Raw genomic sequence first — 26,033 nt, 5'->3', positions numbered from 1 at the left:
CCCACAAGCAATATTGACTCGACAGTCATTCACTTGTGTGTATCGCCCGAATCTTCGTTGACTTGGATCAGTAACTGCTGTCCAATCAATAAAAGCGATATATCCTCTACAGCGTATCAAACGACGATATGCTATCTCGTACAATTACGGTAAATTCGTAATCAATTTGACTGTATAAATTGACCTGTGAGTAAAGCCCTCAGTCGACCTATACACTGCCTTCATATCAATACCTTGTGACCGTGTCCACAATGATTGTATCATCTTGTTTGATGTGAGGAGCAAAAAAGCCTTGGGATTAGCAGTACAATCAAACTTACGACATCTGCCGATTTTCACTGCTTCAAAAGCGCCACCGGAAGAGAAAGGTGCTTCTTGGAAGCAGTCTTGCTTCCATGGCTATGTAAACGTCAGTCCATCTGTTTTATTCAATATCAATTGACAGAGAGTTTAAATGTGTTACAAAGTTTTTTCTCCCTCCAGTCATGTAAAATGTTTCTGTTGCCGGTCAATTGAAGCAAGTATTTGAATTTCTTGTCTGGTGGTGACAATTTCTTCTCCTTTTGCAGTTGTTATATCATGGACGTATGTCAACGGAATCCAAGCACTCAAAGCACATACGCCGGAAATGTTTGAAAAACATATTTGATCTTAATTGACAAACTATGCTTATCAAAAATATATCTTTGTCTACATAAGATTGCGATTTGTCTTACATCAGTTAAGTAAGTTGTCGTATAAAGTGGAAAAATACGCTTTGAGTCTTCGACGTGAAGTATCTTCTCCACATACAATAAATGGATCTCAAGTAATCTGTTACGCATATCAATATAGAGTTTATTATGTTTGAATCTACAAAGTTCGTATCAAAAAAAACCAAAAAAAAAAAAAAAGATGTGCTTGTGTTTGTAGTGCCGAAAATCGTCCTTCCCCAATCCAACGTTAACCATCTCATTTAATCTTTCTCAACTATACGTTGCAAATGATCCTCAATTTCTTCAGTATTTAAAGTGCGGAAATCAGTGTTGTCTTTATCAACAACACCAATCTCTATTTCACTTGCTTTGAAGTCGACTGCTAAAACAGTGGATAATGTTGTAATGGCAAGCTATCAATTTAAGGTCGCTGTCAGTATATACATATGTAGCCTTTCAATCACCCATCGTGTATAATATACCTCAATAGCGTCTTCCATATTCAATTCAGGATTTTTCTTTAATTTCTTTTCCAAATGATTTAAAGCTTCTTGTTGTTTAGCACCAGCTGCAGTAGCTTTATAACCAACATAGTAGCCTGCAGGATCGCATTTGTATAATTGAGGTCCTAACTCTTCGTCAAAACCAACTAGAATCATAGCTATACAGAAAAAAGGGGCGTTTAAATTTTGTTCAATGTAGCACTCACAGACAGTACATAATACATACAAACACCATAAGGTCTCATCGCAGCTTGTTGTGTATAGAGCTGATTCGTATTGGCAACACGCTTAGCAAGCATGTCTGTTGGAATTTCATAACCATATTTGTAACGGAATTCAGCTGCTTCTTGACGAGCTCTTGTCACCTGAGAACGAGCATCAGCTATTGGGTGGGATGGCATGACCCAATGCATGAATGAGTTTCGTATACATTGTACCTTTTTTAAAAACTTTTTTCTGTATTCAAAGATTTTTACCAATATTGCCTGTCATTACACATCCAATTTTTGGTGTCAATCGAAAAACATGAGTAACAGTTGAAGGGTCTAATAACTTATCCTGTACAGAGACAGGAACAGGAACAGTTTGGATATTGGCATAAGTATAGGTACCATTGCGCTAACTTTCTCGATAAGTGTAATAAGGCTTACAGGTATTTTCTTCTGGGTGACAACGACACATCCATCGCGGCCACGAACGCCAACAGATGTGATGCCACTGTTTGAAATGGCTTTGAATGCATATTCTAATATGTAAAATGAAGGACTGACTTAGCATAAATACTCTTTCAGAGTTGGCAATCGTCTTATTTCTGTTTTTTTTCTCTAGGTTTACCAACTTGGTATAATCGGCCTTCAGGGGAGAAAATTGTAATGTGACGATCGTAACCTGCACTGGATCCACGACTCATGTTGATTTTATTTGAATTGACTAAGAAATGAAATACTCAAGAGAGAAGAGAACTGTGCGTTCCAAATGAATTGTAAGTGACAGGAAATACGCGTCCAACTCGCACACTCAATAAAGGACGTCATCTCGAACAAAAAAAGTGTATCGGTAATTGAAAGACTGATTGATGTTCACACATTTCGAGAACTGCTGCCATTGCGGTTTTTTAGTTTCGGGGTTTAGACAAAGCTGCGATCAAACTGGACGGGAACGAACCAAGTTTTTGAGATTGTATTCCTAAAAATCGTGCTAGTTTTTGTTCAAGCGATAATAGGAAACGGACCAAGATGATGTCTTCCCAATCGAAATGCTGATAGCCATAATGTTGTTGCTGCGTTGAACTTTGCAGTTCCATAGTGTGTTGCAAGTTTTGCAAAGAAGGATACTACAGCCACGGACGGTGTCTAGTCTTCTAATGTATCTGAGCGGCCCAACGAAATTCCTTTTAACCTGATTCTTATGCTTTTCTTCAACAGATTTAATTTTCTGCATAATAAAACTTTTGTACATGAATAGGGGCTGAAAGTTACAAAAATTGCGAAAAACGAAAAAGAAGGGATCTTTTCTCATTTAAAATTCCTTCAGTTAGAGTATCACTTGAAACAAAAAAGACGAGAAAAATGTTACTGAAAGACACGTCCTAAACATTGCAAATCACCTTTTTTGATTATTGAAAAAAGCTAATCTAAAGGATGATGAATGCGGTTTAAAACACTTGGCTATTTTGTTCTAGAAAAGAGCTGCAGGTGATCTGAATATGAATCCTTACTCTGTTTAAAAGAAATCAGGAGTTTGTCTAAAAAACTGTATTTTTTCCATTCAATTGCAGTGAAGGAACAATGAAATTTGATCTTTTAATGCTATCTCCTTCGCTTTGAACTAATGCTACGACTTTGACTATAACTAGAGTCTCTACTGTAACTACGACCTCTCCTTGGACTTCTACTATAGCTACGGCCTCTACTACGACTGCGACTACGGCTGATAGCTTTCACACTTCTGCTTCTGCTTTTGCTTCTGCTTTTGCTTCTGCTTTTGCTCCTACTGACATGCTTTAGTCTACTACGGTCTCTGCTTCGACTACTGTCGTTGCTACTGCGACTATAGCTTCTTCTTCTTCTTTTGAGATTTCGCCTTTTAGGGCTAACTGAACGTGACCCAGAGCGAGATCGCGATCGGCTGTCGCTTAAGCTACTGACACTGCTCGAACGACTACTGATACTTGAGCCACTACTGCTTACAGTACTACTACTAGTGCTGCTTGACCTACTGCTGCTACTAGTAGCACTACTATCACTTTCACTTCCACTATCACTTTCACTTTCACTATCACTGTCGCTTGAACTATACGAACTCGAAGAACTTGACGACGAGGAACTGTGAAGAGGCTTTAGTTGCTTATCTACCCAGCCACAGATGACAATGATCTGATCCCTTTACCTTGATCGACTTCTCCTCCTTCTTGCTTTCTTTTTTTCTTTTAATATTTTATCTGCTAAACCTTCCTTACTCTGAAACTCTGTTGGTAATTCGGGTTGGTATAACTTGACCGGTTTTTTCAATTGTTGTGTACGAGTGGGCCTCACTTTGTAACTTCTATCTTTCTTACACTCATACGTCTGGAGCAGGTTGAATCAATAATGTTGCGATTATTTAATTGTTCGTTCATGAAAAGCATCCCGTTCAATCAGCTTACCCAGTGTCCATATTCCAAACAGCGTTGACACTGTGTTGTGGTAGAGGCTTTTTTATCTTGCGTACGAAACTTGGGACCTGTACGGTACATTAAGGATCGTGATCTTTTGTTAGTAAAAAAAAGGGAAAAAAACTGTTGAAAAAAGAGAATGCCGGATTTGGTTCGTGAACCGCGCGATAAACTGCAAAATGACGTCCTATAAAAAAGATTGTGTTCCCGCTGCTGACTTCTTTGCTTTCAACACTCTTCAAGCAAAAGTAGAAAGACAAAAAACCCTTCTATTTTTTCCCTTTTTCCTTTTTTTCTTCTCTTCTGTTTTTTTTTTTTTTTACTTTAAACACGAAAGTTATAAACAAAAAAAATGGTAAGCGTCACTCCTCACATTTTGCTGCGTTCTGTTTTGGAAAAACGACGTTTTGAGTGAATGAGCGAGAAAGGATTGATTTAAGGGGAAACGAGGTTTGCCTACAGACTTGAAGGCGAAAGAAAAGGACGGACTCTTTTAGACGAGTGGAGGAAGAACAGCGAGTGTTCGTTCGTTTGTCAAGAGCTTTTTTTTTTCTTTTTTCTTTGTGTATCGCAAAAAGTGTTTGGTCATCTCGTACTCCCTCCAGTGAAGTAATGGCAGGCTCATCTAACAGTTTTGAAATGTCTATAGTCTTCTGGAGTAGCTGTTAACGACCAATGTCTTGAAGTTTTTGAAGAACTCAAGCTCCGTAAGAAGTACAAGTACATTATTTTCAAGTTATCTGGTAAGAAAGTGCCCTCGAGAAAACGCAGAAAAGAAAAAAAAAAAAAAAAAAAGTACGGCTCGAGCTAAGCTTAACTATTTTACAAAAATCAGATGACAACAAGGAAATTGTCATTGAAAAGTCCTCAACAAATGGCGAATATCAAGAATTCTTGGACGAGCTTCCTCCTAGCGAACCTCGTTATGCTGTTTTCGATTTTGAGTTTGAAAAGGGCGCCGAGGGTAAGAGGAACAAGATCACATTCTATACCTGGTAGGTTCCTTGCTTTAAAGGGAAAAGTATTCAAAAAAAAAAAAGGACGCGTTTTTCTTATGTTTTCTTGGCCCTTTGTCTCTTCTATAGGATCCCTGATACTTCTAAGATCCGCCAAAAGATGTTGTATGCTTCTAGTAAAGATGCTCTTCGTAGAAAGTTGGTCGGTATTGCCGTTGAAATCCAAGGAACGGATGCTTCAGAGGTAAAATACAGATTATACTAAAAACTCAAAAGCCATGTGTTTGTCATTTAATTTCTGACTCGTTCTGTTTTCCATAAATAGGTCGCTTATGAAACTGTCTTAGATAAGGCTAGTCGCACTTCTTAAATGTTGCTTTTGTCCCATTTATTTACATCATCTCGTACCTAATTTTATATACACATTCTTACTTTTACTTGGCCAAAAAAAACCCAACAACATAAAAGGCAATAAAAGCAGGATAGTACAATCATTTTGTGAAAAAGTAGGAATTAAGGGCTTTTAACACGGACGAAAAAAAAAAAAGGTGAATGTCTGTACAACTCGATGAAATAGAGAGTTGTTGTCTACGATTCAAATCAATTCAGGTAATACGTTTTCAGACAATACATCTGGTAAAATACATGACTTTACTATTTATTAGCGTTAAGATGAACATCATCGGGGATATCGGGACAAACGTTTTGTTCGTCATGCGGAAAATTCAGAAAAAAAAAAAAAAAAAAAAAAAAAAAAAAAAAAAAGTTCATTTCTGTCTCGAGTTACAAAAAAAAATTCGCTGCTTGTGTTATCACATTGGCACCCGTTTATTAAGTCGTTGGTAGTGTGGGTCTCTGTTCATATCGCCATGAGTTTATTGGTGGGAGAGTATAAGAATTTGTCGTTGGTTCATGGATACTATTTGTGTTGTTGCTATTAGCCGCTGTTGTGGCATGATGGCTTGACATGGTTACTGGGGAATCTTCTCTTTTGCCATTAGGATGGAAGGGACTTTCGTGCCGTTTCCCATTATCTTGATGCGTATCGTTCAACTCTTTTTGGTATTGTCGATCGGCCAGCGTCGCTAACGTATCCAAGGGTGGAGAATCACGTGCACTCAACATCATGGGTCTATTGGTGGTGTTGATAGCGGCAGTATGAGAGGGAGGATGGGAGGAAAACGGAGGAGGACTGAAATGCTTGTTGTTGCTATCAGTGTCCTTTGGATATTGTCTATAGTGGCTAGGGTGTTTATGAGAGGAAGACATAGTAGGGTATGACAAAGGTGGCTGTTGTGGTAGTAATGACGAAGGTGGGTGAGGCTGATGTGCATGAGTCTCTGGCTGCTGTTGCTCTTGTTGCTCTTGTTGCTGTTGTTGTTGTTGTTGTTGCTGTTGTTGCTGTTGTTGCTGCTGTGATGCATATGTGTATTGGTACGATTGCTGTTGAAATGATGGGTTAGCATAGGGTGGGTAATATCCCCCGTTGGGATCTTGCCGAGCTTGCTCTACATCATTATCTGCGTCCTCCTCAGTTAAACCTATAGTTAAAGAACGTATTGATTGGTTAAGAATAATAAGTGCGTCCATGAGAGCTGCTGATGAAAAAGGTTAGCCAAAGTGGATGACTAGAAACAAAAAAAAAAAAAAAAAAGGATATTGATCATAGACGGTCTGTCAGGAGGCACCCATTCCGATAGATGCTCATCATCTAAAGAGCCTTTAAAGAGAGAGCAAGTGTTAGTTTTCCTATCATTCTCTATAAAATTCTTTGCTGCAAAAATAGTTTACTTTTAACGTGATTTGAGTAATATTCTTGTTCAAGTAAATTAATCTTTTGCTGTACTTGATGTATCAAAGATCGTCGGAGAGCTAACTTGTCCCACTATATTAAAAAAAAAAAGGGGTTGGATTAGAAAAAGAAATCAAATAAAAAAAAAAAAACACGCAGCGGAAAGGCAAGGTGGTAAAAAAAGAAATTTTACATAATATTGAGAATAGGCTGCATATTTCTGCGAATTGAAGAAATTGAGTACATTTCCTTCTGCAAACGATCTTCGTAATTCTGCTATCTTTAGCATTTTTGCCCTTTTCGACTCAATATCATGTAACAATTTATGATATTCAGCATGTGTTCCGCTCTTGACAGCTTGCTCAATCTCTTCCAATTGTCGTAGTCTAAAGAAACACAAACCGCATAAGCGTGTGTGTGTGTGTGTGTGTGTGTGTGTGTGTGTGTGTGTGTGTATATATATATACATGATGCGTAGGGCAGTACAAAAAGAAATAAGGTCAAATGATATTAGATAATGACCACGTCAAAGAGCCGTCTCATGAACAAAGCATATATACCTTTCTTTAATAATCACTTCTCTCTCGGCTTTTTTGGCTTCTTTGGCCCCTTTGAGTTGTCGAGAGGCCGATGTTCTTGTTTCACGCTCGTTGTCATGATGACTGTTGTAAGCACTCGTTGACTTATTACTGTTACTACTACCGTTGCTATTATTAATTTGATTGGACGATGCTGAGGAATGTGATTCAGCTCTTTTTTTGTTGCTTGTGTTGCTTTTGCTCGCTGCTTTTCGCTTCCGCTTTCTCGAGTCCGTTGTTTCGTAACCATTCGATTCAACAGATTGCGATCGCGTCACTCTGATCGCACCACTGGCTGAAGCAGGCGTGGACGAAGGAGTGGCTGTCGTCGCTCCTGCTTCTTGTTGCGGTGGCTCTTCTGAATTTTTGTGCACTGCTGAGGGAGAAGCGGGTGATTTTATATCTTCCATTATTGGCGAAGCTGCCTGCGGCGACCTGTTGCCTGCTCTCCTTGTTTGAAGCTTACTGCTGTTATTATTACCATTGCTATTATTAGTATCATGGATGATACCACTGTTATCGTTGGTCATAGAAGCAGACCCTTCCAATTCTATCGTATCTTTAGTTTGTGACATGTTTTAAGACTGAGAAAGAAAAAAAAAAATCAAATAAAAACCACAGAGCTCAAATAAAGAATGCAAGTAAAAAGGGAAAAGGGAAAGGGAAGCAAACCAAAGAATTAAAAAAAAAAAAAAAAAAAAAAAAGAACCAAAAGAAAAGAATCAATTTATTGGCAGCTTTGATTTTGGTCGGAAAATATGCGACTTTTTTGAAGAAGAGACACACACATAAACCACAAAAAATCGATCCATAAATGACGTCGATCTTTTTTTTTTTTTTTTTTTTTCCTCTGTCAAGAAACGATTCATGCTCTTGTTGCATTTTCTTGTAAACCAACAGACTACGCCATCATGAGGAATCAGAAAGTGAGAAAGCGAGAGAGCGAGAGAGAGCGTCGTGGATGGGGTGGAAAGCGTAATTGCCTTTATTACCCGTATTCAGCTTTCGGTATAAATGTAACCGCAGGTACTACATTGAAACCAAACAAAAAGAGCCTATCGTAATTATCCTAAATCAACCCGTTCTATGGTGAATAGGGGTCGCTTATATTCAAATTTCTTTGACTAGGTTTGTTTTGTGTATTTTCAAACGAAACAAGTCGTCTTTTTGTCAACGTTACTGTCAATAAAAGATACACACACGATATTCTATCATTCGCCTTTTCGTTTTTGCTGAATAGCGTTTAACGGTGGGAAACGAACGGTCATGTTGTTCTTCATCCCAAGATTGCTATTAAATTTTCCCTCAGTTACGGACTGTGCGCTCCTTAGAACGTGGTAAAACCCATTTCAATATCCTTTCTTTTTTCATAAAATTCAAATACAGATAAGGCAATATTATTTAGCTCTCATCTCTATTCAAAGCAAAACCTCAAGTGGCAAGCCCTTTGTCCATAAAACTCTTATCAACTGCATGTATTCAATTTCACAGATTTTTTTTTGTTTTGAAAGGGAAAACAGCGCCCCGACACGTTCAGAATTTTTTGCGTGAATAAAATTTGGATCCGCTGCTTGGTCCGTTTCCGTTTGAAACCGATATGGTGAGTTTTAATGTTGAGGACCAAGAAACAGGACAAATTGTACTGCAACGGTTCCTAAGAGGTAGCTTCACTTTCGGTTGTAGACGCGTCTGAAAGGCAATAGACATGTGTGCTTCTCCTGCGAAAAAAAAAACAAAACAATCGAGTCTTTACAAATGCAGGAGTCATATTGAGATTTTTTTAGTTTCCCAATCTCTTCCACTTACTTTACAGTTATTTTGCATTCTTTGTGCAACTTACTGCTGCCCACAATGATTAACCAAACATGAGAGTTTAAATTAAATCTCCAGCATTCTGCTTTTGAATCGGCGAAATACCGAGACCATTTGAGACCCATTCTTTCTCCCCCGCCTCATCCTTAATTGGTAATTGAAAAAGTATAATTCAAACGAACCAAACAAGCCACCTCAGGCACGCATAGTAGAAACATGAAGCAGTCAGAATGGGCTTTCTCTTTATGTATGTAAACAGCACATTCGTTCATCAAAACTAACTGTATTTTGAGATTCTAGCTATCTTTTGTGAGCCAAATGGAGGTTGATTATAGTGTTGGGAAACAAGACGTTGAAATATTGAGACAATTAACAGATAACAGGATAAGTATACAATCGTCAATTTCAATTGAGACGCCACTACTGAGAATATGAGACATCATTCAAAAATTGGAAAAAAATGAAGCTAGGTTTAGCTTGTAAGGATACCTTTTGCTGTTAACCATCGAAATTATGGGTTTTGTGTAAAAGGCACTATGATCCGCTGTGGCACGTCGTTGAAACCAACAAGTGACCAGAGCAAACCTGCTGAGCCTTTTCTGCACATCCTCAGAAACTATCCAACATGTTTCCTTCAACCATCTATTTCTGGTTAGAAAACCTATTACAGCCTTTATACATTTATGTAGGGTAGAACATACGACCCTCTGGTGTTCTGAAATCACTAGAGTTTGGTGTTCTACACGAACTACAGGTCTTTCAAAAGATGTATTAGACACTTTTCAGTCAACAAACAGACAAATATCAATTCTACTGCTGCAAAATCTACTCTTACTCTTTTGTTCTGTCCAACAGAAATGCTGTCCTTGTCTTGAAGGTTGAGCAATCAATCAACTGTCGTATTTGTTTAACGTCTTTTTTTTTGTTTTTTGTTTTTTTTTTTGTTAATAAGCCAAAAAGTAGGCAATAATATTTGTTTCAACCAATAGCTCCGTAAGATAATTCAAGTTGAATCAACAATACTGCAAAAGTTTGAATATTGAAACTAGGATCAAGTCCATTCATAGTATCTTTGTCAAGCAGGACTTCTTTGTGAGCTTAAAGCTCTACTTTTAGCGAATTAGCTTTAAAAGCACGATAAAGAAGAGGCCTATAATATAACGGACAGAAACTAAAGAAGAAAGCGAAAGACGAAGTATGTTTAGCAATTACTCAGTATAAACTATCAATAATCCACTGAATTATTCAATGATCTGATGTCATATGGGTGTATATACGATAAATCGTACAATGCAGTACTACTCATCAAATTCATTGCTTATATAATAAAAAAAAAGGAAAACGAATACCTGTGCTTTTGTTTCCCAACTGATGTAGCATATATAGGGAATACTACAGTACTGCATTCAATGGATGAGCTGGTATATCCAACCAGTCAAAACTTATTCTTTGGGTAATAGAAAGTTGGGGCGGTTTTATTTGTCACTTTTGAACAAAATGTACCAACAGTCGCTTTGTTTTTGTTTTCTTCTGAAACGGCCTCTGAATGTAATCTTCTTTAAGAATGCCTCTCACTCAAATGAAAAGCGTATCACTTGTTTCTCGGATACACGCTGGGCTTTTATTTTCTACGTAAGCAAAAAGAGCTAAATGTTGCACATATCACTAGCCCTATTTCTATTAGCAGCAAAAATTGCTCATCTCTAAAAAGTAAATCAAGTGAAGCTTCTTTGTAGGTTCTACGCCGCGTAGGTTAAAGGCAAAACCTCAGTGAATCTTGTTCGCAGGAATGGAGCAAGAAACAGGCGCCCAGTTAGAGTCATGAAAGCAATATTGAGAGCAATATTTCTGACGCGCCTCCATTGGCTCTGTGCTCTTCTCGGTTCGTAGTATTTGACCTCCAGCATACATGCAATACCGTGAATACAGAAAAAGCACAGATTTTCCAAAGTCAATTTGCGGCAGACGCTACAGATGATTAATTCGTGAAACACTCCGCTAACGAAGAAGGACAGTAGCCCTCGACCTTGTCTTGTGGATAGAAAGCCAACCTTCTGAGGCTTTTGTTGAGACGGCTTTGATGTCTGTCCGTCCTTATCCGTTCCTCTTCTTCTAGAATAGTTTTCAAACACTTGACTGTGCAACAAATTTCGGACAATGAGATTCCATCTACGACTGGAATAGGAAGTTCTATGAGCTCTCTCAAGCGCATGATAAAATATCGGTTGTAAATCAATGCATTTACCTCCAGAAATCTCTGGGACTGACGAGATAACATGGAAACGGCAAATAGTTCAAATCAGTAAAATCCATACAGCATTTATTCATGACAGCTGTGATCTTGCTTTCTTGCCATTACCTTGTTGATAAGATGGGAGAGTCAAACATATCTTGCATGCACCAGCCGGAGAAGCATTGCACGAATCCCATCAAAACATCCATGCCTCCCAAGATGAGATAGGCCTTCAAACCGAATAAAAATGTGCTTAAAAGACTCTCTTTACTTAGCCATGCGTATTTCAACATATCATCGGGCTTAGCGGGCAATAAAGGTTCGATAACAAAGTATAGGAAGGTTAATTTACCAACGCCTCTAAATACCTTTTTCAAACCTAACGTACGATTATCCTTATCCGATGTCATCAGTGGATGATCTACAACCGTATTGTACAAGGCGCGAAGCCATTCTGTCAAGGTAAACTCTTCTGTAGGTAGATAAGCACTGTAAGCAGCTATAAACCAGGGCACAGCAGCAAAGGCAACATTGTTGGGAAGATAAGGTGAGACAACAGCTAAAGGAACAATAGCGTGAGTTACTGTCAATCCGAGTCGCAATGTGCTTTTCGAGATGACCAGCTTGTCCTGATGTCGCAGAAGGACATAGTCTATACCAAGCATCAAAGCATAAAGCCCTGTTAGTTGACTTGATGTCAATACAATCGGTTTTGGCAAATCAACGTTCAAGATCGGGGCCGAGTAGATTGGCATTTTATAGAATAAAATGCTGTGGAAAGTAAATTTTTATCAACTTCCCGGTTGCCCCCAAATTTATTATTACATACAAAATTGAGAACTCTCGGTAAACAGGCAAGTTCGCGGTATTTCATCTTTGACAGAGTTCGTGGTTTCGTTGAAAGGCTCTCAAAACATGAGGTTGTATAAACAATGTTCGTACGTATCGCATGGTTATTATGGTTCCTGAAATATTCAAAGCGCTATGGAATATTCTATGATCTTGCAGCGACAAAAATAAAACTAATTTGGCTTTACTACTACTCTATTGCTTTATCTAAAGAGTTCAGAAAGCTCTATAAACAAAAATTGTTTACAGGACTACAAAATCAAGAACATAAACACATTTCATGTGCCAAAGTTCTTAAAAAGAAGGTTTATCGATATGTCGCAGATTCATTTAAAAGGAAACAACGACGATCGTGCTGTGACGCTGACTGTGACTTTAAGCTATAAAACAAATCGTTTTTTAACTTAAATTTGTGTTTACTCCCCTTTTTCCCTCCTGACTGAACTCTTCTCGCTGGTCTTCCAAGCTGCTGTTATCAGTAAATGTATGTGGATTATACGAAATCACCCTTCATTGATATACAATTGCCATCAGCTATTGTTGTACCATCGTACTTCCTTATAGTGTTGTACAGTGCGATTTTATATGCAGACTACTATCTGTTCCGTTATGAACACCGGCTACATCATTTTGTATCTCCAAAACAACTGCGACTAGTCATCATTATTTACCATATCCTTATACCCATGATATTTGTCTCCAAATACCCGCATTACAACCTTCTATTTGCGGCAGCGCCTTGGTTTTTGGCTGTCTACACAGCATCCCTGCCGCCTGAAAAACTCTCATTTCAGAATTGGATTCAGGAAATGATCAATATTACGATTGATAAGACGAAGGATAAGACAACAATTCAGCAGCAGCAGCAGCAGGAGGAGGAAAGTAAGCTTACGCGCGAGACACGAATTCGGCTAAAAGGTCTCCAAAAAGTTGCTTTGGGCTTTTTCAAATTGGCATTTATGCATGTGATTGTCAATCCATGGTTGCCTACCTATGGTAGTGACGCGTTAGAATATGCTTGGCTGCACCCATTAAGCGTCATATATACTCTCCTTTATGGCATCAAGGCATACTGTTTTTTGGGCGCTATTGACATATTCATGGGCGCTGAACAAGCCATTTTCTCTTGGGATATGGTCGATTTATTTGATAGTCCTATCTTGTCGGCAAGTCCGAGAGATTTTTGGAGGTACAATAACTGTAGTTAATAGTGAAAAACATGTCAGAACAATATCCTATTCACCCTCATCATTTTTACACTGTAGTCGTCGATGGAATAAGGTTATTCGTAACTTGTTGCATGAACATGTGTTCACAGGGAAAAGCCGTTGCGAAGATAACAAGATAGCAGATTGGGAAGCGTCTGCGTCAGTCACAACACTAGAACCTGCTATCATTGAAGATACCAAAAAATCAAAAACGAAAACAGTTGCAAGCACAACAAAAAGAGTAACGCGTAGTACATCAAAAATTACGTCTAATCTTGGCATGGGCTCTGATTTAACAAATCAAGGTGTTCAGGAGTCGCTTGTGAAATTGCAGCAAAAACCTCACAAGCAGCAAACCAGGAAACTCAGACATCCACAGACTCTAGCGGAACATTCCACATATAGAAGCATTGGTAATGTTACATTACGTACAACATGAACCCCTGTAACACAAAAGGCTCATTATTTCTTTGATAGAAGGAGTAAACGCATTCAATGAACGGTGGAAGTGCCTATGGGGTTCTAGACGCATGCGTGGTTTGTTATCATTCATTATCAGTGGTGTCTTTCATGAACTTATTATTATGAGTACGTGTAGACATATAACATTAGAGAACCTATTATTTTTCACCTTGCAAGGCGTGGCCGTCATGTTGGAGTTAGAAACTCGTACGATGATACAACCTCATGAGGAATTGGATCTTAGACGACGTGTACCTCGTATAATGTTGCAACTGTTATTCATGGCAATCACTGGCAGACTATTCACCGCACCCTTCCTTAAATATAATTTTCTTGCTCCCAACTTTAGTCACGTAAAATATGCATTTTAGCCATTTTATCATAAAAAAGTCTGCATTCAACTTTAGCTTATACGCTTATTTTCATATACTTACCTATGATAAAACTTTAAATTGCCAGTTAGACTTTACAAGAAAATTGAAGCAACGGATAAACGTACTTCAACAATTAATCAGTAAGCGATATTTTCCGTGGTTAGAGAGACGAGAAAGTATAAGCATTTCATTTCCTGTTTGAACGGCCGGCTTTCTTACTATATCCATCCTTTCATAAATACCATAAGCCCTCCTCCTCCTTCTCGGTTTCTAAATAATATCTATAGTTCGCTGAGCCACAGTAAATGATGAATCATTCCCGACTTTAGCTTAACTTATGTATAAACATCACGGTTTTGGCATATATAGTATCTGATTGAAAAAAATTATTTGACTGATTTCGAGCACCTAAAAAGACTTGTAGTTAACGGCATCTTTGATAATTCTGTAACTGAACAATACTACTTGAAAGCTTCAAGTGCTGTTACAGTTTAAAAGTATTTAAAGCCTGTAAAGAATTGATTATCACTGTAAGCAATACTGAAATCCGCTGCTAATGTAGTTTACGAAAGTGTAATTCTTGACGATGGCGACCCCGCAGTTTCAGATGAGTTAGTAGGACCCAAACAATGAGAACCGGATATTTGAGCTAATTATTATGGTGTTTGTACAGATTTTAAACAGCACTAATATTATCAGTTACACTATACCGCTTTGAGTAGCTGGTTATTGAATAGTATTGCGTGCTTATATAACTGATATAAACATCGTTACTTCTGGCTGTAATGCCATTGACAAAAAAGTCATCCTTACGGATATGTTATCTATCGAACACAATACAAATAGTAGGCAAGTTCCTATCTGCAAATGATAATTACGTAATGGATAAATGAGATCTCCGTGTTCATTCATGCTACAATCCTTATATTTATCCTCGTAAATGGCTATTGACAACCGTTCAATATTACTCGTAAAACTTTTACTATTCTGTAAAAATAATTTATGGTTCTTTAAGCATTGTGCAAAATGAAATGGAGTTAACTAAAACAGTGGTTCAAAAGTTTTAACAGCGCAAACACTTTTTGTATACTACAGAATGGCCATACTTGTGCCAGGATATTAAGATTGGCACTAACTTTTGCTATGGCTTCCTTCTTCTGTAGAGCTTGCAGCGGATAAGTGCTTTCTCAGGTCGTTTTTTAAACAGCGTGAGTTTTTTGACACAAAAATTTAGTGAGCTTCCAACTACTGAGTTAACAATAAAACACAGGTACACCTTTTTGCGAGAAAAAGACAAAAAACCACCACCAAAACACTTGTCATTCCATTATATATACAAATTGATGAATGGAGTATTTCAATAAGACAGCATTGTCAGCTTCCAAACAACCAGAATTACTTCAAGATGAAACAATTTTGTTGCGACAAGGACGAATTGGTCTTTACGAAGGGTAAACCAGCACTGATGTTTTAAAGTCATGTCGTTATGGACAAAACGGAATTAATGTTGCATAACCATCAGAAAACATAAACTTGAGCACTTTCAGGATGGCATTTGTTACTTGACAACACACCGCATAATTTACGTGGACAAATTGGATCCTATGAACTATTCAGCAGAGCTTAGCCTTTCTTACGTGACGCACATTGAGAGCTATGTAGGTATTGCTTCAATGTTTTGTTCGAATGCATAATCTTTGACTTAAATGTGATATGAATAGAGCGGGTTTTTAAGATCATCTCCCAAAATCAATTTAAAAATCGATGTTGCAGCAATAAAGGCAGAAAAGCAAAAGACACGAAGCAATAGTAGGAGTATGAACAAGCAGGCCAATAATGGCTCTAGTAATAATACCGGTATATGGGCTTGTTCAATATGTCTCTTTGCGAATAAAGCCGATAATAACGTGTGCGAAATGTGCGGTGTGCATAAACAAGAAACTCAAACAACGACATCTTGTTCCATTGTTGCACCTGATCCATCAATAGACACAAATAACAATAATGAGAATACTTGCCCAGTTTGTACATTTATAAACCATCCGAGTATGATACAATGCGAAATTTGCGGCGCAACACTATCAAGAAAAGCCATGACACCATCTACTTCCTCCGACTCCTCTAATTCGATACCTAACAGTAGTCGTAATAATCCACTGCCTACCAGTTCACCAAATGCTTCTAATACTGGAGAAATTCGTTTGTCCTTCAGACATGGTGGGCAATCTAATTTTTTCAACAAACTGAAAGTAGTGTTGAGTAAAAAACAATGGCAAAAGAAACAGGCACCCTTACCAGTAGAGATGACAGCACCTGCCACTCGAGGTGTCGGCATTAGTAAATCTTATATTCCGGAAGATGGTTAAGTCGCAAACTTTATCGCTTAAATAATAACACATTTATTTCTTTATTCTATTATAGGTGCTATTGAGGAGCGTATTCAAAAAACAACATTGGAGGCAAACGAAACCTTGTCCGATGCCTTTCAAGATTTAGATAAACTAATGATGAAAGCAACAGAGATGGTTAAACTAGCAGAGTCAATATCGAATAAGCTTTATAAAGATGCTGCAAACCAAGGAGATGAACTCGGGACACTACGATCACATTTGCTTAACCTTGGTATTGCTTCACCTGTAACAAAGTAGGTTTTCTAAAGATATGTCTGGTGCTTAAGCATTGTAATTCATACCACTCACTATTTTTGTAACAAAAGAGGGTCTGCTGGCTCCGTATACCATCAAGAATTAGCCAGAGAGCTAGCAGATTTTTTGGGAAAGCTTTATAAAAAGAATGATGATATGAAATCGTTGACAGATATTTATTGTTTATTTAACCGCGCTAGAGGTGTCGGTACGTAGTTTAGAACATAAATAATTATGAGCGTCTGCCACTTAGCTAACGCTTTAACCTTAAAAATATCATAGCCCTCATCTCTCCTGAAGATCTATACAAAGCAAGCCAACAGTTTGAGTCTTTAAGGTTGCCTTTCAGATTGAGAAGATTCCCTAGTGGTTTATTAGTAATTCAATCCATGGATATGACGGATGACAGAGTAGCATCCCGTATATTGAAATTTGTAAAAGACGAACATAACGGCTTGACTGCTTTGAGACTAGCAGAAATTCAGGGTTTGGCTCTACCTGTCGCTGTGGAACAATTGGCAATAACGGAGCACCTAGGTTTCATATGTCGAGATGAAGGCCCAGCAGGCATAACCTTTTACGAAAATTTATTCATATTGCAGACAAATCCAGCAAATCTCATGGTTTAGTACCTAATATAAAATAAGCTCTTCTTTTACTCTACTCCCTTACCGTTCGCGCAATTTATCCCCCTCCCCCCTCTCCCCCCCCCAAGAAGAAAAGGAAAAGAAAACCAAATAGCATTTTTACTCGATAAACAAGCTTTGAGCTGATGCTTTGAAAAAAGTGACGATGGCTTTAAAACTTAGCAGGGTATTTCTTTCCAACTAATTATGCTATAATTTAATCAGTGTTGACATTAATGATCAATGCAGACCTTGGCACTTAATTGGAAAAGTGCTATACTATGTATCGAAGCATCAAACGTGACTCATTTTCAAGTGTTAATCAACCAAAATTCGTAAGTTGTTACTGATACATTCATGCTACTTTTCTCGGATTCTAAGCTGTCACATATTGGGCTACGAATTCATTTGATACTCGCGAAAGAGGCAGTTTGGATCATGTAATATGCCTCAAACTTTTTATTTGTACGAACGAGCAGTAATTACGCTTTCAAAGACAAGGAAACTACGATATATTGACACAAACACTTCAATAACAATAATCTTGGTTTTCATCAATGAGAAACCTTAGTGACTCCCTAAGAGATGAGTGCTTCCTTAGTACTTCTGAAAGTATGAGATTTTATATATATGATGGATACAACGAATACCACGTAACTGTGGCTTATACTCTATTAGAGAGGGAAAGAAACAATATTTATAATTCAAATCAAAGCATTGTTATAGCAATAGGATTAATACAAAGAAAATGTGACCAGAGGAGGATATATAAATAGAACTGTAAATGTAAACTGTATATGTGTATATATTACTGTCAAGGAAAAAGTAGAGAATAGAGACGATGTCGGAAGGACAAGATTTAGTTAATAATAGGAAGAGTGTGTTATATACGTAGTACTGATCTATGATTCAATATTGCTCATAGATGCTGTAGGATCCCATTGTGCATCTTTCGCGTGTTGCGCAGCAATATTCTTGAAGTAAGCTTGCGCCTGCGCTCCATTTTCTAAACTTGCTGTCATTCCTTCGATTGCTAAACTGTTGGGTATACTTCTAACTAGGCCATCAATGGCTAAGCTGTTGGGAAAACTTCGTACAATGGGCCGTTCCATAGAATGAACAGAACCTATTGATCTTGGGATCGGTGGCATTTCGTCGCCATTTATAGAACGTGTTTGTACTGAATTCATCCATTGGGAGTTTTCTGCAAGCATACCATCCGCTTGACCTTCTTCAGCGGTTGCTGTATAGTGTGCCTCCTCACTATAACTTTCTAAATAGTTAGTAATCCAAGGATGATTGAGCAGTTCTTCTGCAGAAGGACGCTTATTAGGATCGCGAATGAAGCATTTCTTTAAGAAGTCGATACCCTGTGCAGATAACTGAGACGCGTCGGGCAGTGGAGGATGCCCTGTCACGACATGGTACATAACGGACCACTCATTCTCCAAAGTGCTCCAAGGACGACGGCCAGTTGCCATTTGCACAATGCAACAACCGAGAGACCAGATATCCATTGAACCTTTACGACCTGTGTCACTGCCTGTAATAACTTCAGGTGCCTATCATTATATAATCAAGATTGTAAATTGGGGGGTTTTGTTTTACTGAGGTAACCCTTCAATTGTGCCTACCATATACATCGGAGTGCCAGCCAAGCTACCAACATGCATATTCATGGTTGTACGTCCCATAGTCTTCTGACCCTTAACTAAGATCTTTGAAGCACCAAAATCAGTTAATTTCAATTGACCCTGGTAATCGATCAAGATATCTGGACGTATTCATTAGCATTCAATTCTAGAGTGTCTGCTCTGCTTAAATTTTATACTTACTGTCAGGTTTAATATCACGATGAACAACATTATTTTCATGTAGATACGCTAGACCGCTAAGCAGTTGATAAGCATAGTCAACAATATACAATTCATCTTCAATGCGACCACCATGATCTAGGAGCGCACCCAAACTGCCATTTTCACAATACTCCATGAAAATGTATACCCGATCACGATGCACTTCCTATGAAATAATTTCATCATTAGAATCCAAATGGAATGATTATGCCAAGTTAATAATTACCATTCCATAATACTGAACAATATTTCTATGATGAAGCATTTCCATAACTTTCATTTCCTCTTTAATAGATTTGTGTAATGCAGATAACGAACTAGAATCTGGGAATCTAATTTCCTTGACTGCCATCACAGTGGATGTATCAAGATTAATCGCCAAATATACTGAACCAAACGTACCAGCACCGATAAAGCGACCTTGTTGCCAGCTGAAAGATATATTGGAGGAAGATGGAGCCAAGAAGACAAGCGATTGGTCTTCTGGTTTCTGATCGTCAAGTATTTTACCGATAATCTTTCGTTCCTGTTCGTCTTCTGTACGTCTGTTTTCAATTTCATTGATTTTGCGCATCCACGCATCTCGTATATACATTACACCACCTCCACCTGTTGCCGCTGCATCATTGGATGCACCAAAGGTTGAGCTGGTAGTAATATTATCCTTATCGGCATTCTTTGATGTCATGTAAGAATTTCTCTTTGCTGTAACGCCACGCAGACGTTGTTGGTCCTCTTTCAATTGAAGTTCGTATGTGTATCTTGTACCAAGAATATCAAAATGTGAGATCAATAATGCTACACAACGTGCCACTTTACTTTGTAATGTAGCGAATTCGGTTTCGCTTAACGCCAATATATTGACACCGCGTGTCATGAGATGAACGAATTCAAGGGCAGCGACAGCCCATCGGAACGTCTTTCGATCCGAAGGAATACAATCGTCCGTAATGAACGAAATCCAATCAATCGCCAATCGTACGAGCTTAAGATCCAGTTGAAGTCGTACTGCCAGTTTTAAAAATTTAGACGCGCGTACGCCAAAATCACTTGCAAAACTAAAGCACTCTTCGACAAGCTCTTGACAACCTAAACGAAGGGTTTTATCACGGATAGTGCTAACACTAGAGATGGTAGAATCAGCTAATTTAAAGACTGTCATCTTGATTTTGTGCAATTCTTTGTCGATTTTTGGAATATGAGCACGGTGCTCTTGTATAATCTCTATGCCTGAATGCTGGACAGCTGACCAAAACGCTGCCTTAGCAGGAGCTAACCTCTGTGCATCACCGGTCGTCAACCGCACAAGTCGCGTTTTAATACCAAGGTGAATGAAAGGGGTAGAAACCTCGACAACTTCACCTGTCCACATAATATTTTGCCAAGGCGAGAATATCAAGATATAGTCATCGAATTCTGCCTCATGGTGTATAGTGTTCGGATCATCTGGCACGAATGGAGTGGGTACTTGTAATGTTCTATTTTTTGCAAAGCATGATTTGATCAGAGTTCTAATGACATCGTCTTTCCCGTACAGTGATGGTGATGCAATAATATAAATTCGCTCCTCCTCGAAGGATCCTGTGTAAACTAAGAAATGCCCTGTTTCAACTAAACATGTCACGAACTTGTCCATATTGTCTGAATCTACGACATATTCTGCTGCATTTTCAAACTGTCCCATGAAGAATCTTAATCAAAAAGCATATATTAGCATTAAAAGTTGCGAGTAACAAGACGGAGATATACTAACCTGGCAAATTGAAGTAACTTTCTTGCGCGCATTCGCATTGTGTGTAATAATTTGGTATATTTGACTTCAATACCGTTATCTTCAACTGACTCTGGAGGTATCTTTAATTTTGAAATATAGTCATGCATAACATCTTGTAGCAATCTATTGGTTAATGAACTATTAATAGATTGATGAGTGCATGCTCTAACAGCATTGTAATAACACCCGTTTTTTCTGAATGTATGGCTTACCAAAACTGTTCGGCACATTCCCAATCTGCTTTATCTACAGTTTGACAAATGGTTTCTTGTAAAAATGCCCACTCTTTCTCCATCACCTCTTTTTCTCGTAAGTTATTTTCTTTTTCAAGGTTTAGTTTCCAAGTGATCAGTTTAAAATAGAAACGAACCGATTCCATTAATACTGCGTCATAGTTTCTGTCTATAGGCTCATCTTCCTCTAGTACAAAACCAGGTGCCGAATGAGTCAATTCTTCGTACTCTCTTTTCACTCGACACGCTAAAGAGAGTAATCCTCGATAGTCTTCCATCATAGCATCTACCATTTGTTTTGGCGGTTCTTGCATTCGACTTTTATATTCCAAACGAAGTTTCAATGCTTCTTCAACTAGTGAGATAGGGAAGTAAGCTAATTGTCGTAACTGAGTAATAAACGATGGTAAATTCATTTCTTGGAACTGTGCCGAATTAAGTATCATTGTCTCTTTTGATTTAACGAGAAGAGAATTCAAGGCTGATAGTGTTCGTTTATCAAAGGTATCTTGAAGCGCTGATTCTTTTAATAATCTTTCCACAAAGGAAGTATCGTTGTTTCGCGCATCCTCCTTACTGCTGTTATTTGTTTCTGTCGTGGATGGTTCTTCTGGCTTTTTTCTTGCAATTTGTAAATCTTCTGAGCCTGTCCAATTTCGCAATATTTTATATTGCATACTTAGACTACGAGTAATGGTGCACCAAGAATTGAGTGCATCTAATCTCGTTTGAAACTCTATTGAACCGTATTGTGGGTGAGCTTGTATCATTTCTGCACGAGTAGTATAGAGTGATTCTATTCGATCCACATTTTTTAAAACTTCGGCTACTTTTCGCAGTGCATTCTGCTCATCATTTTCTTCAACTCTGAATTCCATGACCATTCTCAAAACGCTGCCTATTTCTTTTCGACTGTCTTCTAGTGATTTCTGTTCCTGTATAATTGTTCGACCGCGTAATAAAGCACGCAATGATAGCCAGATTTCTTGAATGGGTTTCTCTTGAGTAAATTTATCAGACGTCGACAACCTTTTCTTTTCTGATTTCAGGATTTCACCTAGTAGAACGGACTGAAGCATTTGTTGCCATTCTAATCGCTCATGCGTGATTTCAGGAGCTACTGTGGAGAAGGTTTGATTACGGGCATAAAGTTGGTTGAAAGCTGTTTCATCGTCTTCATCACTCATGCTATCCTCCTCCTCATCACTATAATAATCTTCATCCTGATAAAGATTCAATGACGGTGGTAATACTGTATTGGTATAACTGGGAGTTATGAAAGGCCACGGTGTGGTGGCTGGTTGTGCATTGGGATAAGCATTGTTCATAGGTTGATTCGAAGGAACTGGTTGAAGATCTGGTTGTATTGTTGGTATTGGCTGGGTATGCTGTGGTACCGGTTCAACTTTATCACTATCCTCCGTCCAATGTACTCTTCTAGTGCTCGACATGATTCTTTGTTAGAATGGAAAGTACAAACTTCGATAGAAGAAATAAAATGGAAGGTTGAATTAGATATTCAAAAAGCTGGTTTTGAAGGACCGAAAATGAGGGACAGAAATCAAAAAGCGATCCCAATTCAAATACAGTATTTTACCTTATATTTTAGACGATTTACAATTTTTAATGAACAATATACATTTTAATTTTAGATTTATTAAAAAATATTTTTAGAAAAGTCCATAGTATTTTGGATATTTGGATACTCAATTATTCAGTGATATTCAAGCAGCATTAAGGATGACATACAATCGAACCCTAGAAATTAGTCTCTATCAGTAAGAAAGTCGCCAATAATGGTTTTATTGATGTTATCTTGCAATAGGGCAAACTACAAAAAGCTTGACAACTTTTTTACTAAATGACGATGTGTTCCGAGACCAACAAGATATTCGTTGGTGCATTTTTTGGACAAGAATTCCAAAAAAAGGTTAACTTTGAATTGATTGACATCAAACCATTGATAGAGGGCTGAGGGTCATAGTATAGCAGATACCATAGCGGAATGGGATGGTTATATTATCTGTTGTCAATGTTTTTGTATGCGTTCATGGATGACTTTCAAAGATAAGCACTATAAAATATATTGCTTTCTTATACTCAAATGTTGTCTCTTTCACTTTAATTCACGTTTGATGATACATACTATGACCCATGTTCAAAACAATAATTGATGAAAAAAAAAAAAAGCAAATTTTTGAAAAGAAAAAATCAACTGCTGTTCATGGTAACTTGCCTTTTGAAAAAAAAAAGCTCTTATCATGCGTAGTGTATGCCTTGGAAGCTTTTAAAAAAAGTCACAAGTGATTTCTGCTATCAAGAGATCTGTCAAGGAAAACCTAAATGGCCAACTGATGACTACCTTACCGAAGATATAAAAGCAAAGATCCAAACCTTCTGTGAACCTTGGAAGAAGAAGCTGGGGAAGAAAGTGAACATGAAGACATTATCTGCTGATCCTGGGTCTTTCGTACCCTTTTTGTTATCTTTGAACGCAGAATTTGAGAGAGAACACGATGATCATAAGTCATTTGACGTAAGACGACGTCCTCTCCCAAAACTGTTATCCTTACTGCCAAAGGTTTCTGTTCACTGGAGGTTTATTACCTTGAGTGTGAACGCTCTGTCTTCTTTTGTGAAACGTTCTTTACCCCGCAATTACCAAAGCCAATTAGAGCTGTTTTTCCATGTCTTTGATTTCAAGAAACTCCGGTACAAAAGGTAAGCATACAGTTAATACGGTATACAGTCGAGTATAATGTATGAGCTTTAACTTCTTAAGCACATGTAGTATCGCTGAACTAACACCGAATGGTGATAGCAAAGAGCTCTTTGGTAATATTGTCAGAACGGATGGGTTTTCCATTGACTTTCTTTTTATAAAAGACAACAATCTGGCCATGGTGCCTCCTTCCAAAAATTGGATCGCACTCTTGATGATTTCTCTCTGGATGAAGTTGACAATACTTATTTACCTATTACCCTGGATCCCGGAAGAAAGTCTGTTTTTATTGCTGCTATTGGCCTTGAATATAACAGACAAGTGCGAAGATGCACTACATCCGAATACTATCATATGGCAGGGTCAACGAAATATTGTAAGAAATTGAACAGTATGAAAGCTGTTACAGGAATAGATCTAGTAGAAAGTCAAATCCCCTCGTCAAAGACCTCTCGTCTAGGAGTATATGAGGCGTTCACCAGTTATATGCTCAATAACTTAGACGCTCTCTTTAGTTTTTATGGACATGAAACAGCAAAGGACCGGTTTACGTTGTACCAAGGAAGGCAAAGAGCACCCGAAACTATGGCCAACATCCCACCTCGATAACCAAAAAAAGATCCTTTTTTTTTGGTTCTCTCTAAAAACACTATCCTTTGAAATGAAAAGCTTGAAAATACTATTCTTCTTAAGGCCCATTCAGTGTGATTTTTGAAGGGATTCCCCTTTTGCCCCCTGCAAAAACCAATAGAGTAGAATATTTTTTGCTGCTCCCGATATTTTACATAACAAATCTGTGATTATCTAATTTGCTTTTTTTTTTTTTCTTTTTTGAATACATATACCTTAAACTACTTTATAATGATTGCGGATCAGGAGTAAAAAAAAATAAATAAATAAATAAATAAATCTGTTTCTCAAGCAACAGAAGAGTAAAATAAAATGTTTGTTTGCGTTTTACTCCAATTAACAATCCATTCCCTTTTGGCATGATCTTAATACTAAGTTTAGACAGCAAAAAGAAAAGCTATAGGCAACAAGTTGGTGGCATTTTAGAAAAGATACTCATGATATTTAATCTATTTGAAGACCGTTTGATAGCTTTTTACTTTGTTAGAAAAAAAATAAAAAGATAATAGGAAATTACTCAATGATGATGGCCCTTGGATTCTTACGACTCTTCCAAAAAAAAAAAAAAAAAAAAAATAGTAAGAGGGCGAATGTACTTTTGCTAGTCAATTATTTTAGCCTCAAATTCTAGTTGAAACCTTGGGCTCATTGTCTATGTGGTAGTCTCAGAGACAACAGAGATAGTCCTTAATAAAATGTTTGCTCTACATGGGTAATTGTACGTTCCAAGCTGTGTAGTTGCTATAGTATGCTTCGATTATAAATGAAGTTTATAAGCGTTATAAGAAACAGGGATTATCTGCATAGATCTACAATCTATGAACATCTTTAGCGGCATCTTTAAGCAGGGAATTTTCAATTAAAGTAGAAAACAAAAAAATGCTTGCTCTTTACAAGATTCTTGCACTTATAAAAGGATATCAATTTTGCGTTCAAAATCGTTTTCTTCCTTCTCATAAACTTTTCTTGCCGACTCATAATGCAAATTAAACTTTTGAATCTCGCTTCTACCGCTTGCATATTCGCTTTCGTGTCTGCCGCACCTGTGGTCAACTCTGACGGTCTTGATGCTTCTGCTTTGAACGATATTGAAGCCGTCGGTCTTAATGATATTCACCTTACCCGTCGGCAAAATTTACCTTTTGCTGCTGTTGGTGGTTATCCTGGTTCAGGTAGTGGTGGTGGTTTTTTTCCCTTCAAGCGATAGTATTTTTTTTTGTATACCAACAAAGACGCTAATGCATCAGAAAAGATGGTCTTTTAACAATGATTTAAAAGTTTAATTTAAAAAGTGAGAAGGCTTGCTGTTCTTGAAGCATCTAGATAGCAATTGAAGAAGCTTCCTTCCATCATATTTTCTGGCCTCAATGCTATGATGAGATTACCAAATGCAGGAACGCACGAAAATTGTAATTATTCTGGTTTTTTTTTA

General features: G+C 37.8%; 11 protein-coding genes across 11 annotated transcripts; 5 read left to right on the top strand and 6 right to left on the bottom strand.

The window, feature by feature from the left end:
• Positions 1–521: 521 nt before the first annotated feature.
• On the bottom strand, positions 522–2,251 carry BDF20DRAFT_187014 (nucleophile aminohydrolase). The gene is made up of 7 exons (XM_053074880.1): positions 2,033–2,251; positions 1,849–1,943; positions 1,675–1,756; positions 1,425–1,580; positions 1,178–1,356; positions 717–1,108; positions 522–650 (listed from the first exon to the last, which is right to left on the bottom strand). The coding sequence occupies exons 1-6, from the start codon at positions 2,106–2,108 to the stop codon at positions 956–958; spliced, it is 741 nt and encodes a 246-aa protein (XP_052931994.1). The 5' UTR covers positions 2,109–2,251; the 3' UTR covers positions 522–650; positions 717–955.
• Positions 2,252–3,606: 1,355 nt separating this feature from the next.
• BDF20DRAFT_788967 (zinc knuckle-domain-containing protein) lies at positions 3,607–3,893 on the bottom strand (the record flags this gene model as incomplete). Its single annotated transcript, XM_053076155.1, has 2 exons — positions 3,607–3,765; positions 3,843–3,893. Coding segments are annotated over 2 exons (210 nt in total), but the record flags the coding sequence as incomplete, so codon positions are not given.
• Positions 3,894–4,134: 241 nt separating this feature from the next.
• Positions 4,135–5,301, top strand: BDF20DRAFT_896944 (uncharacterized protein). Its single transcript, XM_053082532.1, has 5 exons — positions 4,135–4,206; positions 4,501–4,594; positions 4,687–4,846; positions 4,937–5,051; positions 5,133–5,301. The coding sequence occupies exons 1-5, from the start codon at positions 4,204–4,206 to the stop codon at positions 5,175–5,177; spliced, it is 417 nt and encodes a 138-aa protein (XP_052931992.1). The 5' UTR covers positions 4,135–4,203; the 3' UTR covers positions 5,178–5,301.
• Positions 5,302–5,973: 672 nt separating this feature from the next.
• On the bottom strand, positions 5,974–7,838 carry BDF20DRAFT_186994 (uncharacterized protein). Its single transcript, XM_053074879.1, has 7 exons — positions 7,718–7,838; positions 7,160–7,642; positions 6,793–6,985; positions 6,599–6,692; positions 6,468–6,527; positions 6,232–6,363; positions 5,974–6,201 (listed from the first exon to the last, which is right to left on the bottom strand). Coding segments are annotated over exons 1-7 (999 nt in total). The 5' UTR covers positions 7,753–7,838; the 3' UTR covers positions 5,974–6,199.
• A 2,845-nt stretch (positions 7,839–10,683) lies between these two features.
• BDF20DRAFT_186961 (uncharacterized protein) lies at positions 10,684–11,416 on the bottom strand. Its single transcript, XM_053074878.1, has 2 exons — positions 11,235–11,416; positions 10,684–11,164 (listed from the first exon to the last, which is right to left on the bottom strand). The coding sequence occupies exons 1-2, from the start codon at positions 11,315–11,317 to the stop codon at positions 10,729–10,731; spliced, it is 519 nt and encodes a 172-aa protein (XP_052931990.1). The 5' UTR covers positions 11,318–11,416; the 3' UTR covers positions 10,684–10,728.
• On the bottom strand, positions 11,121–12,387 carry BDF20DRAFT_186956 (uncharacterized protein). Its single transcript, XM_053074877.1, has one exon. It carries the CDS (start codon positions 11,975–11,977, stop codon positions 11,345–11,347), a length of 633 nt encoding a protein of 210 aa, XP_052931989.1. The 5' UTR covers positions 11,978–12,387; the 3' UTR covers positions 11,121–11,344.
• Positions 12,388–12,432: 45 nt separating this feature from the next.
• BDF20DRAFT_964692 (uncharacterized protein) lies at positions 12,433–14,520 on the top strand. The gene is made up of 3 exons (XM_053084965.1): positions 12,433–13,260; positions 13,337–13,692; positions 13,757–14,520. Exons 1-3 carry the CDS (start codon positions 12,554–12,556, stop codon positions 14,110–14,112), a joined length of 1,419 nt encoding a protein of 472 aa, XP_052931988.1. The 5' UTR covers positions 12,433–12,553; the 3' UTR covers positions 14,113–14,520.
• A 507-nt stretch (positions 14,521–15,027) lies between these two features.
• BDF20DRAFT_896922 (EAP30/Vps36 family-domain-containing protein) lies at positions 15,028–17,611 on the top strand. The gene is made up of 6 exons (XM_053082531.1): positions 15,028–15,566; positions 15,638–15,773; positions 15,837–16,452; positions 16,537–16,759; positions 16,832–16,968; positions 17,043–17,611. The coding sequence occupies exons 1-6, from the start codon at positions 15,463–15,465 to the stop codon at positions 17,387–17,389; spliced, it is 1,563 nt and encodes a 520-aa protein (XP_052931987.1). The 5' UTR covers positions 15,028–15,462; the 3' UTR covers positions 17,390–17,611.
• Positions 17,612–18,288: 677 nt separating this feature from the next.
• Positions 18,289–22,577, bottom strand: BDF20DRAFT_828273 (uncharacterized protein; the record flags this gene model as incomplete). Its single annotated transcript, XM_053078236.1, has 7 exons — positions 18,289–18,401; positions 18,438–18,948; positions 19,021–19,160; positions 19,222–19,408; positions 19,469–20,933; positions 20,996–21,154; positions 21,229–22,577. The coding sequence occupies 7 exons, from the start codon at positions 22,575–22,577 to the stop codon at positions 18,289–18,291; spliced, it is 3,924 nt and encodes a 1,307-aa protein (XP_052931986.1).
• Positions 22,578–23,116: 539 nt separating this feature from the next.
• Positions 23,117–24,580, top strand: BDF20DRAFT_839628 (uncharacterized protein; the record flags this gene model as incomplete). The annotated part of the gene is made up of 3 exons (XM_053079296.1): positions 23,117–23,179; positions 23,519–23,970; positions 24,136–24,580. The coding sequence occupies 3 exons, from the start codon at positions 23,117–23,119 to the stop codon at positions 24,578–24,580; spliced, it is 960 nt and encodes a 319-aa protein (XP_052931985.1).
• A 1,000-nt stretch (positions 24,581–25,580) lies between these two features.
• On the top strand, positions 25,581–25,865 carry BDF20DRAFT_917034 (uncharacterized protein; the record flags this gene model as incomplete). Its single annotated transcript, XM_053084523.1, has 2 exons — positions 25,581–25,773; positions 25,834–25,865. The coding sequence occupies 2 exons, from the start codon at positions 25,581–25,583 to the stop codon at positions 25,863–25,865; spliced, it is 225 nt and encodes a 74-aa protein (XP_052931984.1).
• Between the last annotated feature and the right edge of the window lie 168 nt (positions 25,866–26,033).

Source organism: Mycotypha africana, assembly GCF_025528875.1.
Source record: "Mycotypha africana strain NRRL 2978 chromosome Unknown BDF20scaffold_12, whole genome shotgun sequence".
Classification (NCBI taxonomy): domain Eukaryota; kingdom Fungi; phylum Mucoromycota; class Mucoromycetes; order Mucorales; family Mycotyphaceae; genus Mycotypha; species Mycotypha africana.
Note: the sequence above shows the minus strand (reverse complement) of the source record. Positions and strands in the feature narration are given on the sequence as shown.